This window comes from Miniopterus schreibersii (assembly GCF_964146895.1).
Source record: "Miniopterus schreibersii genome assembly, chromosome: 15".
Taxonomy (NCBI): Eukaryota; Metazoa; Chordata; class Mammalia; order Chiroptera; family Miniopteridae; genus Miniopterus; species Miniopterus schreibersii.
The window spans coordinates 24,686,343-24,701,469 of record NC_138115.1 but is presented as its reverse complement, the minus strand read 5'-3'; the positions used below and the strand labels follow the sequence as shown (position 1 = coordinate 24,701,469).

At 39.7% G+C, this 15,127-nt stretch overlaps 1 protein-coding gene across 2 annotated transcripts; it reads left to right on the top strand.

Annotated features, from left to right (window-relative positions):
- Positions 1–1,217: 1,217 nt before the first annotated feature.
- Positions 1,218–8,455, top strand: RNF7 (ring finger protein 7). 2 transcript variants are annotated; one of them, XM_081159252.1, is made up of 3 exons: positions 1,218–1,543; positions 5,235–5,282; positions 7,451–8,455. In XM_081159252.1, exons 1-3 carry the CDS (start codon positions 1,376–1,378, stop codon positions 7,505–7,507), a joined length of 273 nt encoding a protein of 90 aa, XP_081015378.1. In that variant the 5' UTR covers positions 1,218–1,375; the 3' UTR covers positions 7,508–8,455. The 2 variants fall into 2 exon arrangements, with proteins under 2 accessions (XP_081015378.1, XP_081015377.1); XM_081159251.1 differs by having other exon boundaries at positions 1,232–1,550.
- The last annotated feature ends 6,672 nt before the right edge of the window (positions 8,456–15,127 follow it).

The following is a 15,127-nucleotide window of genomic DNA, read 5'->3' as shown; positions in this document are numbered from 1 at the left end:
AGGTGGGGGGCTCTGAATCCCAACCCCGAGGCAGTGGGTGTCCACCATTAGATGGTGGTGGTAATCAGGCATCTCCTTGGGCTCTCAGTTCCTCAGCTTTCTTATCTTTTAAATGGAGATGTTGTCGTCTTTGCTTGGGAAAACATAATTATATAACCCTGGGCTAGCAACAGTAGAACCCTGGCTTCAGAACTGTCCCCATCACGTGGTAGCACCATGCTCTTTAAATTACTTCTGGGGACTTCATTCCTCCTACATATAAAAGGAGGAACTTAAGCTAGATTTGAGGTTCTCAAAGAGTGGTCCCCAGGGTTCCTGGGATCCTTTCAGAGGTCAAGACTATTTGCACAACAATATTCCGAGCTAGTTCTCTCTTTTCACTCTCTCTACGAGTGTACAGTGTTTTTCCGAAACTACATGATATGTGGTATCACTGCTCTCACCATACCCTGTAATGGGTTTATTACTGTTATTTTTAAATGAATTAATACATTGCCCTGGACAGTGTGGCTCGGCTGGTTGGAGCCCATCCAGTACACCAAAAGGTGGCGGGTTCGATTCCAGCTGAGGCACCTACCCAGGCTGCAGGTTCCGGGCACACGTGGGAGGCAACCCGACGGATGTTTCTCTCTCATTATTTCTCTCTCTCTTCCTTCCTCTCTCTAAAGTGAATATATTTTTTTTAATATCTATATAAACGAATTAATACATTTAAAAATTTTCCCTCCGTTTTAATTTCTTCACCAACAAATGTATATTCTCCAGAAACAAAAAGCTCTTCGAGGTCCTAAAAATTTTTTAGTGCAAAGGGGTTCCGAGACCAAAACGTCTGAGAACCGCGGAACCAGATTTCTGGAAACTCATGACGGTCATTCACTCACTCAAGTCCTTGGGCCTTCCGCGGCCAGGCATCTTTCAGACTCGGAGGGCAAGGTGATGACAGACGCGCGCCCTGTTCTTACGGAGTTGACATTCGGGAGGGACGACGAACGGACGTCCTAACACGGTACTTTCTGAGCGCGGCAAGTTTCACGAAGGCAGAGAGCAGGACACGCGGTTCCCGCACAACGTTCTCCCGCAATCACGACAGTCACGCTGCGCAGCGCGGGCCCGGCTGCGGCCCGACGTCACCCCCGGGCGCTCAGCCCTCTAGGCGGCCCCCGCCGTGAAGGGGGCGGGGAAACGGCGGCCGGGCGCTGGCGTAAGGTGACGTCACGGGCCCGCGCCGGCCAATCGCGGGCGGCCCCCGTCTCCGGCGCCGCGGTGGCCGGCTGCCTGCGGGCGGCGCTGTGGCCTGTCGGGCGGCCCCACGGAGCCGCCATAGCCGCGGGCCTTCCCCGACCCAACGTCTCCGCGCCGGCTCCGCGCCGCCGCCATGGCCGACGTGGAAGACGGCGAGGAGCCCTGCGCCCTGTCCTCTCACTCCGGGGGTGCAGGCTCCAAGTCGGGCGGCGACAAAATGTTCTCTCTCAAGAAGTGGAACGCGGTGGCCATGTGGAGCTGGGACGTGGAGTGCGATACGTGCGCCATCTGCAGGGTCCAGGTGATGGGTAAGCGCTGCACGCGAGGCCGCGGCCGCGCTACGGCCTCCGCGGGGCCGGCTCCGGACGGGGAGGGGGGCGCGCCAAGGGCTCCGATAGACCCGTATCCGGAGGGTTGGGGGCGGCTCGCCCTGTCCGGGAGCGGCGGACACGTCCGCAGGGTGGCCGCCGCCGGGGGCCGCGGGGTCTCAGCGCCTGGGGCTAGATTCTAGCGAGAGGAACGGGCAGCGAGTAGAGGAATTAAGATAATTTCAAGTGGCGATGGGTGTGACCAAGAATGTATACACCACCTTGTGGTTTGATGGGAGCTGCGAGGAACCACTTGGGTTAGTGTGGCCGGCAGCCCCCAGGCCGGTCTCCAGAAGCGAACCGCAGAGGGGTCGCGGGGAAGGCCCGGGTTCAGGGGCCGCATCCTTGGCCCTGGTCACACAGCGCAGACGCTCTGGTCATCGCCCGCCCGGCGACGACCAGGGAAGAGAAGTGTGCGCGGCCATTGCGACTGCTGGCCTGCTGCCGGCCCTTCAATCCGGCTGATTCAAGACAGGTCCCAGGGCACTCGCTTGGCCGGAAAGGGGGTCCAGTGCGGTTCAAGAATAGTTTAAGTTTTGTGGGGATTGAAGAATGTCCCGCCCTTTACTTAGAAACGCAGAACTTGATCTTCGCGCTGGCCCCTTCCTGTCATAGGATGCCGTTTCCTGGCAAAGATGCTGCCCCGCTCTGAGTCAGGCCTTTGTGGATGGAGAACCCGCTTTTATAAATAAGCCCCTCTTCTTGCCGTGGTATTTTTAATACAAATATTGGGCCAAGTGAAACCTTTCAGAACACGACTTCATCCCGTTTTGTTTTATATGGTTTCTGTTTTAAGATCTCAAACCACCTTGAGAAAGAGGTGGTTTACATGCAAGTTGTATTTTTAAATACAGCATTTAAAACTACCGTGAGAGCTTCTTACATGTCGTTGCTTGAGGGTAGGTGCAGAAAACCGAGGTGTCAGTAATTTGAAAACGTGGTGTCTTGCCCTGAAAAATGAGAGAGCTGGAGAAATAACTTGCAGAGAATTGCTCTCCCTTCTTGAGGGAATGAAACTTCAGATCTACCAGAATCAAGACATTTATGTTTACACTCTTTAGTATGCCTTTTATTCATAAGAACTGGTTTCAAAGAGGTTCAAATATTTTTTACTTTTTACTTTTGAAAGAGCTTGGTTTCAGACATGATCCACTTATTTTGCATATTAGGTTTTAAAAGCGCCTAGTTTATTGGCCTGCAGTACGGTCAGTCAGTCCCCTTACCACATACCCCACTCCTTAAGAATCAGAACCGTATTTTCCAGTTTGGGTAGCATTTTTAACTTACAGAGGTGACTTCAGCTTTTGTTCTTTAACAAGACAGGCTTTGCTGAAAATTTTGTCACCTAAATTTCCTTTAGTTTAAAAAGAACAATGTTCCTAAAAAGGCATTTTATTCTTCTCTCCAAAGAAAAAAGTTTAAGCTATTAAGTAGAAATGTAGAGTTTAAAATAATGGTTGAAATCTTGCAACAAATAAACTTTACTTGGGATATTTAAAGTAAGTATAAGTATGGGCTATAAATGGCTCCCATTCACATTTACTTTCTAATTATAGCAAGCATTCTGCTACTGTGGATTCATGTTGCAGATTTACAACAGCTATACTTTGAGTTCAGGAAAGTATTCTGGACTAGACCTTTGTATTTTGTTTATGAGGTGTTAAAATCCAGTTCGTGGTCAGGTGACAGCGAGAGGAAGTTTGTTTTTCAGACTTCCCAGTCCTTGCCCTAGCATCATTCTAAAAGGTGTTAGTGTTATTGTACTGCTTAGAAATGTGCTGTTTCAGATATTAGGAATGTCATCAAAAACTTTTTCCTTTTATCTGAAACTTTGGGAATTTTTATCTACTTAGGTCAGTTTTTGATCATCTAAATCAAAGCTATAAGCATAATTCAGAGATTTCTAGATTCTACAGAAAGAGCCCACTTAATCCCATTTCCTTAATATTTGGAATTCATCGCACACACAATTGATTTATTATGACTTCCTGATCCAAGATTTGCCTGTCAACCCATTCTGATGTTAACACTCTCGGTTTGCCCTTTCCTCCCTTCATTCTGAAAGGAGCAAGGGCTCCTGAGGAAGAGAGGAACAGCTTCGCCTGTACTGCCAAGTTATAGAGCCAGAGGAAGCCTTTGTGGCTACATGTTAATTGGACATTTGACACAACCTTTGGGGGCTTTCTTTTCCTAATTTGTAAAAGAGGCAGTTGGGATCACAAACTCTAATTCTGTGACTGCACAGAACCAGAGCCTCATCTTCACTGTTACATCACTACCCTTATGATACTTAGTTGTTTGCCTGTCTGCCTTCCCATTTGCTCTGGAGACCAGAGACCCAGACTTGGTCATTTTGGTGTCCCCAGGGCATAACTCTTTGCACAGAGCAGATACTCAGTAATTGTAGAATTGAAGAAAGTCTTAGGAGGCAGTGGTTGTTTTTAGTCCACACTGAAGAGGCCAGGGTGGTGTGTTTTTTTAGGGTAAAAGCATGCAGAGAGAAGCAAACAAGTGCCTGTGCATAATCCAGTGTAAGAAGAGCAGGCTTCAGCTCCACCGTGTGTCTATTTTTACAGAATTATTTTTTCTCCAGCTTATGTTAATTTTTTTTTTTCTGTTTGAACTTCCTTTTACCCACCTTTGACTCCTCTTCCAGCTAGTGAATGAATCCACTTCCTTAGTCCCTGAAATAATCTATATTACTTCCTCATCAAGCAACCTAGTATACTTTAGGTTCCCATTCCTAATATTTACTCCCAAGTAGTTTATTAAAATACTTTGCTATTGTTGTGTAAATGCTTTGGGCTCAGAGTTACTTTGTAAAGGGAACATTTTTATAGAAGAAAAAAACATACCTAGTTTTTAGAAAGTATTTTTAATTTTAATTTTTATATAGATTATATAATCACATAATTCAAAAATTTAAAACAGTATACAATGAAAATTTCTTACCATCCAACCCCCTCCAAGGTAAACTATTATTAGTTTCTTGGGTATCCTAGATTTTTTTTTTTTTTTGGTAAGGAAATACCAATATATATGCATGGCTTATTTAATTTTTTAATTTTATTTACTCAATTACAGTTTGTAGTCGGTATTATTTTTTATATTAGTTTCAGGTGTACAGCAGCATAGTGGTTAGACAAAGTGTTTCCCCCCGATATTTCCAGTGCCCACCTGGCACCATACATAGTTAATACAATATTGACTATTCCCTGTGCTGTACTTTACATCCCCATGTGTAGCTCATTTAAAAAAGTGTCTTAAAAATAAACTACCCCTAAGGTTGAGCTATATGAGCATGCCAGTGAGCTTATAATAACGCTAATACAGTGGAGTGTGGCATATTTTTCATGATTGAATTCACTGTCAGGACATCTTTTCATCAGAGCTTGTAAAAATAGAGGGTCAGTAACCCTTGTAAAATTGCTCCTGGTCATAAGTAAATTAGTACAGTGCCTTGTTATTCATCTTTAAACAGTTATATTCAGATGAGAAATTAATAGTATGAGTCTTTTATCTCCATCTCTAAGCCTTTGGGCTTTTATTTGACTTTGAAATGTCTGGGTTTTAAAAATTGCATTCTGAGCATCAGAATGAGAATTGCTGTTTGTTTACTTTTAGATGCCTGTCTTAGATGTCAAGCTGAAAACAAACAAGAGGATTGTGTTGGTATGTTGTAATTTCATTCTCATGCTTTTTCAACTGAAGGTTTTCTCTCAGTGGGGATGTTTGAATTTGCTATTAAGACTGACTTTATCAATACACAAAAATAAACTGTAAAGCAGTGATCCATTATTAATATAAAATGTGTTGATTCTCAAAAGGCCTTAATGGAATGAATCTGCAAGTTTTTTTATTGCCTGTAATTAAGAAGAATTGGTTATATAAGTATTCCAGACATGGGCATAGTAAATATTTTGATAATCAAAAAAATGAATAATTCTCTTCTATTAAGGAAATTATATAAGAAGGAATTTGTCAAAACATTTAAATTTTGAGTATGTGATAGGTCAGTTTTGGTGGATTTCATTCTAATAAAGCATTTCAGTTTTCAATACTCTTATGATGTAGTGTTTAACTTTTCAACTGAGGTAGAAAAAGGATAAGTCTTTTTTGGGACTGTAGTTTGTGTATAGAAGTCTATTAAATTTCCCTTATAGTCTGGGACTACAAAAGTTATCTTAGGCTAAATGTTTTAAGTAGTTCAAAGGTTTGTATGTCCCAGTTCTTTAAGTCATCACTTCTAGATTGCTGTATCAAAGAGTTTAAACAATGAAAGGTTAACTTTGTACTTTGTGCTGGTGTGGTTCACTGGATATGTTTTATTGATGTTTTTAGAGAGAGGGGAAGGGAAGGAGGGAGTGGAGAAGAGAGAGAGAGGGAAACATCAGTGTGAGAGAGAAACATCAATCAGTTGCCTCCCGTACTTGCCCTGACTGTGAACCAAACCCATAGCCTAGTGTGTGCCCTGACGAGAAATTGAACCCACAACCTTTTTGGTGTACAGGACGACACTCCAACCAACTGAGCCACCGGCCAGGGCTACATACAACTTCTTATTAATGATTTATACCATTTTGATCAAATCCTGTTTCTTCCTCCTGAAACACTAGAATGATTCCCCCTTGCTTTCTACCCTCTACAGCCAATTTTCATAAGGTGTTTTTTTTTTCTTTTTTCTTTTATTCCTATGTCTTTAGTTTTTCTGTTATATAGCTCAGTTGGTCAAGCAAGGAAAAATGAAGCTCACATTTGATATTGTAGTCCAGATTGTGGGTGATTTCCCTCAGTTTAAAATTTTTCTTTCATGCTGTTTAAAAAATATTAGTTTGGGAACTGTGAGGTGTAGGCCATCTTTCTTTGATCACAGACAGCCACTTTGAAAATTTCATTCTTTTTGTCACGAGGAATTGCATTGCTTGTTGATGACTTAGCACAGCTTATCACCACTTCTAGGAAACAACTCAGCAGATGTACAGCTGATAATATTTAGAAGCGTGTCTATAATAGGTTACTATGGACTGAAAACTATATACATATATATATATATATATATATATATATGTAAATATATATATCTCTATTGATTTCAGAGAGAGGAAGGGAGAGGGAGAGAGAAACATCAATGATGAGCGAGTTGTCATTGATTGGCTGCCTCCTGCACACCCCTACTGGGGATCGAGCCCACAAACCTGGCATGTGCCCTGACCAGGAATCGCACCACGATCTCCTGGATCATAGGTCGATGCTCAACTGCTGAGCCATGCCGAGGCGGGCTGAACTGAAAACATTTAAAACTCATATCTTGGTAAATAAAAATCGGGAGGATATTTTTCAGTAAAATAAAGCCCCAAACATCTCCAAGGTCAGAGTGTGACTAAGAACTCAGGTCTGGGATTTAAAGAAGGCTCAGGTCCTTTCATTTCCTAACCTCAGGAAGACAGTATATGGAGCTATGGAGGAACTGGGGCCACCACATCATTCAGATTCTAGAACAGTGATGGAAAGTCCCCTAAGTACAAACTTTATACATGTAAGGTTCTATTTCTTTATAGGTAGGAAAAATTATTTTGACCAATTTACCATCTTTATTTGAGATTATGAGCCATGATTATTATTCATAATATAAAATAAGCTATATACAGGGTATCCCAAAAAATGTATACACACTAACAGCTGATAGCTGAATTTTGAAAATGAAATGTATTTTAATAAACACTGCCTTTATAATTATTCAAAGTGTGTATATACATTTTTTGGGGGGATACCCTATATTTGAGCTCAGTCATTTAAATTGAAATGTGTAATGTCAAATAATCTTTTTTTCTTCCTTTTAGTGGTCTGGGGAGAATGTAATCATTCCTTCCACAACTGCTGCATGTCCCTGTGGGTGAAACAGAACAATCGCTGCCCTCTCTGTCAGCAAGACTGGGTGGTCCAAAGAATCGGCAAATGAGAGTGGCAGAAGGACTTCTTAGTGCTTTGTCCAGAGCCCGGCGCAGCGCGTCACCAAGTACCCTGCAGTGGCCAAGACAGTCCAGAGGACTAAGTCTTCAAGTAGGAGGAGATGGGTCTTTGGTCCTTGAGCACTCATCAAAGGCATTGGGTTAGCATTTTGTCAGTTTTATTTTCAGAAATTCTCTACAATTAAGAAGATAATTTATTAAAGATGGTCTTTCCTATCTCTGTGGTATGTGTCACACTGCTTAGAAGTGCTATAAAGGAGGAGAGAACTACATATTGAATGACCTTTATAATTTACTTATTGACATCCAAGGGGCTGTGGGAGCAGTTCCATTCAGAAGAGAACTTTTTGCATGCTTAAGGCTGATCAGTTAAAAAAAAGACAATGTTACAGTAACAAATAAAGTGCAGTTTAAAACCCAACTCATATCCTTAATTGTTCCCGATATTTATTTTAGGCAAGGAGGGGGGTGATTCATGAAATATTTATTTGATATGACAATTTTAAGTTTGGGCCAGTGAGCAGGGTAAATAAAATTTAATCTTTGGGCATATGAGATTTTGATTGTCTTTTAGGTTATCGTCCTCTATCCTTGACTCATCAAAAAATCCTAAATCTGCACACCTCACTGTTCAGTCGTTCAGTGGGAAAGGACAGGAGTATTTTCAAGGTTTAGTCAGATTATGATGTAATTTAACTGTTTCAGGTAAACTGAGGGGAAAATGTTTACCACTATAGCATTGGATCAAAAAAAGTTTATTTTATTACACAGTGTTTTAATAAACGGTTTATTCTGTTTACTTCATTTGAATTGTCATTATTGCAGTTTTATGCACAACCTTAAACTTGATGTTAATAAACTAATTTGTCAAGTGAATGCTTTTGTTTCATTAAAAAAATATTTATATGCTTTTTCACTTAGTAATAAGAACATTTTAAGTTTATTACCTAGAAACATAAAAGTGTGAGAAAATACTTAAATCTTATCCAACTCATTCGTGTTTAGTGAAGATTATTTTGTAACAATTTGTGAATCTTTAAGGAATGGGGATACATAAGAGGATGTGAAAATATAATAATAAAAACTAGAATTCTGTATGCATTCATATTGGCTACTATTAATCAGAGTTCTCTGGAAATTTTTGCTTTATATATTTTTCACAACTGCCTCCTGAAAAAATTAATTACAGTGTATAAATATGTTTGACCATTTGAATGCGTTTGTCATGGGCAATGAACTATTTTAGCAGCTTTTTGACCTTTTTAAAAAGTTGTACCTATAAAAAGTGAACTAAATATTTGGCTTTGAAATAAAGAAATACTTAAAATGTTGAGTTATTTTAGTATGTAAATGAAATGTAGAGGATGGTGATAATAAACTGATTTTTCACAGGAAAACTACAAGGCCACCATCTGACAGAGCTGTTTCTATTACACATCAGCGTCCGAGGGTAGAAAAGGAGGGACCGGACAAAGGAGCACTGAGCCTACCTGCCCTGGAGTGGTATCGGCTCATCTGCATAGCCATCTGAAAGTTGTGACATCTAATTAGGAGTTCCAATGCAAACGTTAAGCATTGAACAAGTTTTCCTTTCCTTTTGGTTAAGCATTGTTGAATTTTATTTTACTAGTGTATGAGAAACACGTCTGTCATCTTTAGCTATTTAATTTTCCATCTATGCAAGTTGTCTTGTATTACAGCTGGCATCCGAGTCAGGAAATTGGCCCCATCAAACCCATTACTTCCCCTTTACTATCAAGTGAAGCTAAAATGTATATAATAATTGTACATAGACCAGAAATAAGAGGAAAATAATTTCGAATCATTTCAGTATGTAAATGCTTGGATATAATTACATCAGAAGCCCGTGTGTGAGTGTGTGTGTGACAACTACAAATAGACTTGTGACTTAGAAACATAAACATTTCCGTTGATAAGACTTTTCCCCCTAAAATGGTGGATCATGCATTGTAAAGCTCTGAACAAAACAACGTACAATCTTGATTTACATGTTAGTTGCATGTTTGGAAACTAGTGAATTTTAAAGCTGTGCAAAAAAGTACTTTGTGTTTATACTATATAAAAAGAAATTTGGTTCTAGGTTCAGATAATCATAAACTGATTTTTCTACTACATGAATGGACATTGGAAAGATACTGAACTATGTTTCATCATGTGAGATTGTCCCACACGTTGAAAGACATTGAATTTCCCTGGCCCCCACCCACCAAATACCGGTGGTGCCATCGATTGTTGTGCCACCCAAAAGAAAGCTCACGTTTCCAAAACATCCCCTTTAGAAGTAGTATTGGCTTCTTTGGGGGCACTGATAAAAGTGCTTATACAGGCAATTAGCGTGTAGACTTGGTGCCACAGTCTCTGAGAAACATCCTAAAGCAACAGACACGAAATCCTGTAAAAGGTGTAAAGGGTTCAGATTTTTTAATAGTGGCTATCCTAAAAAAGAGTTCAGAGGACCAAATCTCGCTGACCCCGTCCACCCCTAGAGGTGAGCAACTCCTAAGTTAGTGTTTAATAGCGAGGACATGCATGGTGAGTGAATATTCACTCGGAGGCCTCTAGGCCTAAAGAATAAGCTCAAAATTGTTTTATTTAACTGACCCTAATGTATAAGCTATTAGGATCAGAAAAAAAAAATTAAGCGTTCCTTTAGAAGTTTAATAGGCATCTGATAAGAATGGTAACTATTTTAAGAATGCTTTGTTGCTTTTTTGAGATACTGCCAAGGACTGACTTCAGGTAATGTTCTGAAAAGAGAATTAGAAAATTTTCATTTTTACTTTAGTAAGCCCTTGTTTAAAAAAATATTTAAGAAAAAATATTACTGATTTAAATATAAGGAAAATTAGAATTAAAGTAGAAAATAATTTTAAGTTTTAAGCTGTTTTATATTGAACATTTGAATGATATAATAAAATATATGGGAAATACATGGCATGGAAGTTCCTCCTCTGCCATCTTTACACCATTCCATTTCTGCCAGGTTTTGTGCAATGAGATATGTTTTATGGGCAAAGTATCTTCTCTGCATGTTGATACTCAGTGTCTGACACTGGACTTGAATCCTAGCACCACCATTTATTTGTGTGAGCAAGTTATTTCACCTCTCCATACCTGAGTTTCCTCATGTACAATATAAATAACTATATCATTTTGAGGACTGAAGACTAAATGGGTTATTAATAGGCATATAAAACAGAACAGTTTCCAGCACTGTACATGGTAAGAGCTATTCATTTTTGGAAGCTCCTTTAATAGACATGGCACTTTAAAAATAATGGTTTTAATTATGGGCTAGAGTGTTCTTACTGTTCTTAATAAGAATTCTGTAAGAAGTTCATTGTAAACATGTTCGATTACTTGTAGCACTGTGAGCATCTGTGAAGGATGGTAATGAGGCTTTAATGACTTGTCTACTACTATTTTTTTTTTTATCATTTGGTCAACATGATTTCCAGATTTTATATAAAGAAAAAAACTGTAAATGTTGAGCTCTCGTTTTAATTTTAGGTATTCCATCTTAACTTAGTAGAAACATTTCGTTGGATCTTACAGATAGGAATATAGAGGCACATTTTTGAGCACTTAATTTTGGTGATATCCATATGGTTTAGAAAATCAGTTATTTTTGCAGCCCTCAATTTTCATCTTCATAGCCTTCGTAAGCTTGACGATTGTAAGCTTGACAACCAGTCTGCTACTTTCTCTTGTCTGTGCACTCGATAAACCTGAGTCAGTGATTAGAACAGAACCTGCATTCTTAGGTTGGCTGCAAGCAAGCTTTCCTGGGTGAGTGCAGCTATGCTATAACGTAGTTAAAACAGTCCCTCAGCCTGGCTTGGAATCTTGACTCCATCTTTTACTACCTGTATGATCTCACACAAAACCCTTAACTTCTCTGTGTCCATCTCCTCAACTAAAATGGGAATAAATTAATACATGTTAACTCCCTAGAACAGTGCCTGAGACATAGTAAGCACTCAATAAATGTTGGTCATTATTACAGATCACTATGCACAGCTAATCTCTGCTTTGAAGAGTGGTCTTTAAGGAAAGTATACTGTTTGCATTGATGCTCTTTATAAGAATTATGATGTTTGTGAGCACCCACAACCAGTGAGGAACTGTCAACATGGGTTTTTAGAAGAGTGGTTTTTAACCACCCCCCTTTTTTAACCACCATAACTCATCTCACGCCTGAAAAACACGTTCCCATCAGCGACAATGGGCTCTCCCACGGTGGTTCCCAAAGAAGTGTGTGTGTACAAATGGGGCAGGCAGGAGAGTTAGGGAAAGCTGCCCAGATGAAAACACAGTTAAAAACTCAGAACTATTTCAGCATAGGTGAGGTGTTCTATGGCATTTGTATTTTATCCTAGCCTCTAAAGAGCTGCCTACTATTTAAAGTTCTTGGGACTTATGTAAAAAAAAATTCAACTAAGCTATTTGTACCAAAATTTTAGTGTAATAGAATAATCAGAATTCTTACCAGACTGCCAGGGTGTGACTTTATAAATCCAAAAAATACGTAGCATAGAGCAAGCTTTGTGTGGTCAGTGTAATGTGATCATCATATAACTCCACAGTGGTGATTTTTAGACCTTCATTGTCAATTAGCCTCCGCTGTGCTAACTTCAGCTCTGTTTTTTCTACTTTTATAGAAATTATGTTTATAACATATTTACAATAAAAATATTATTTATTGCTTGCCTACTGTATATGAGGTTTTGCCATAATGGTAGAAAAATTTGAATACTAATACATTTTCTGTCTTCAGAGACTGCAGGCTGTGTTAGGGAATGTTAGATTTACAACAGAATTGCAAAGTGTAATGTAATAAATTCTCTAAAAGACACACAGTGCTCTGGGCAGTAGAAGGGACAGATGACACTCGCAGCATATACAGTATATGACTATGAGGCCCATTTCTTGTGTAGATTATGAAAGCCCACTTCTATTTTATTTAGCAATATTTGGATGTATGTGCTCCATAGCATTTCTGGGGAGAGGAGGGGTGTCCCCTTGAAACAAGTTCACATCGCTTACACTCCTTGCCTACTTACCGCGCCTTCAGTTCCGTCTCCACGCCACATACCTTCATATTTGCCCGGTTGTTGCCTTCTACATAAGACAAGGGGGAAAGGAGGCTGGCCCCCTTAAGGAGAAAAATGTCATTTAAAATCATTTCTTTCTTGAAGGGTACAGATTCGTACTATCCAATAGTGTAGTCACTAGCCCTGTATGGCTATTTAAATTTTAATTTAATTAATTAGAATAAAATTTAGATTTCAGTCCCTTAGACGTACCAGCCACATTTCAATGCTCGCAGTCACAGTGGCTTCCATGTTGGAGATCACAGAATAGGACCTTTCCACCATGGAAGTTCTGTTGGACAGTGTTAGTGCAGATCATCGTTTATAAGGTTTATTCTGTCAGAATTTAGGAGTCATGGGAGCCACATGCTGGTACATGTACTTTCTTTTCACAAACACTTAGAAGTGGAAAGGATCATTTTATCCCTGAAATGGCATCTTCGTGTTTATATTTTTTAATATGCTGACTTGTAAAGCAAAAAAATTTAATGGGCCTTTAGCACATGTCCATTATGACACAAATTTGGTCGCTTCTTGAATATAATTATATCTCAAGAATATACCATTATAAAAAAAATCATGTTATATAGCCTGTAAACCCACTTTTAGATATTTCAAACCAATGCTAATTTTATGCAGAGATTGCAGAGTACTTGTTTTTTGTATTTTGAAACTGAACTGAAGTAGCACATGGAGCCTTTTAGTAGTGAAACGGTTGCTTTTATAATTGGCCTGAGAAATTGAAACCGTTTGGAAAGATCTAAATCTAATGCTCTTACCTAGCTAGCTATTTTGGCCATTCGGCTTCTGTGTTAAAGAACACAATCAGCCAGCCCTGGCTGGCGTGGCTCCGTTGGTTTCGTATCCACCTCGGAGTCACATACCTGGGCTGCAGCTCCACCCCCACCCCACCCCCAGTAGAGGCCCGTAGGAGACAGCCAACTGATTCTTCTCTGTCTCTCCCTCTCTCTCAAAAATCAATTTTTAAAAAGCAACACTTTTTAAAACAAAGACTACGATCAGTCAACAAAATACTGCCTGATACGGCCATATTCCCAACAAAACCTTAATTAAAGAGCTGAATACTGGGAAAGAGAATTGAAAAGCTACTCCACAAAATAAGACATACAAATAGCCCTGCCGGGCATGGCTCAGGGTTGAGCATTGACCTAGGGTCCAGGAGATGGTGGTTCAATTCCTGATCAGGGCTCATGCCTGGGCTGTGGGCTCAATCCCCAGTTGGGGGCGTGTGGGAGGCAGCCGATCAATGACTCATCTATCTCTGTCTCTCCCTTCTGTCTCTCTCTCTCCCCCTCTCCCTTCCTCTCTCTGAAATCAATAAAGATATATTAAAAAAGAAAAAGAAAAGAAAAGAAATGCAAGTTTAAAGTCACAAAGAAAAACCTCTACACACTCTCTAGACTAGCTCAAGTTAAAAAGACGAGTAACACCAAGTCTTGGTGAAGATGTGGACGACCTGGAACTCTCGTAAATTGCTGGTGGGAATGAAAACTTGAACAGCCACACTGGCAAACAGGAAGGCAGTACAGTAAAAAGTCAAATATTCATCCAGCCTAGGACTCAGCAATCCTATCCCTAGGTACTTGCCTAAGAGAAATAAAAACACATGTCCACAAAAAGACTTAGCTGAATATTCAAAGCTCCTTTTTTCATATTTATAATAGCCCAAACTGGAAACAACCCAAACGTCCATCAACAGAAGAATAGAAGAACAGTGGTATATTCATAGAATGAAATGCTACTCGGCAGTAAATAAAAAAATAAATTAAAAAAAGGAACAAACTACTGATACATGCTACAGCATGGATGAGTCTCAAAACATTATGTTGAGCAAAAGAATCCAGAAATAAAAGTGCGCTTAACAGTATGATTTTCTTTATATGAAACTCAAGCACAGGCAAAACTAATTGATAGAAATCAGAAGAATGGTTGCCTCTCGGTGGGAGTATTGAAGAGGGCACAGGAAGCTTTCAGCGGGGATGGAGATGTTCTACATATTGATTTGGGTGATAGTTACATGAAGGTATACATTTGTCAAAACTCATCCAACTGTACACTTAAGATCTCTTCAATTTATTTTATGTAAAATAAACCTGAATTTAAAAAGAGAGAGAGAGGGAGATGGATATTATTATTTAAGACCACAACCAACACCAGTTGACATTTGCTACTAAGTGGAAAATGCAAGAAAATGCGTTAACGATTTATTAATGGTTGTTCCATTTGTCTCATTGCTCAACTCTTCAAGAAAGCGCTCAAATCAAAATAATTGTGTTTCTCATCTTGTTCTGGTCCCCTGTGGAGGTAATCTGAGAAAGCTCCTTGGAGTTTATTAGCAGTGCTACATTTTCAAGAAGTTTGTCAAAATGTAGAAGAAACAAGTACTGGAAGAGGTGACTTTTTTAAAGGGAAA

Coding starts and splice junctions, on each gene's coding strand:
- RNF7 (XM_081159251.1), top strand. CDS start 1,376: ATGGCCGACGTGGAAGACGGCGAGGAGCCCTGCGCCCTGTCCTCTCAC. Junction 1,551..5,234: donor CTGCAGGGTCCAGGTGATGG/GTAAGCGCTGCA, acceptor GTTTACTTTTAG/ATGCCTGTCTTAGATGTCAA. Junction 5,283..7,450: donor CAAACAAGAGGATTGTGTTG/GTATGTTGTAAT, acceptor TCTTCCTTTTAG/TGGTCTGGGGAGAATGTAAT.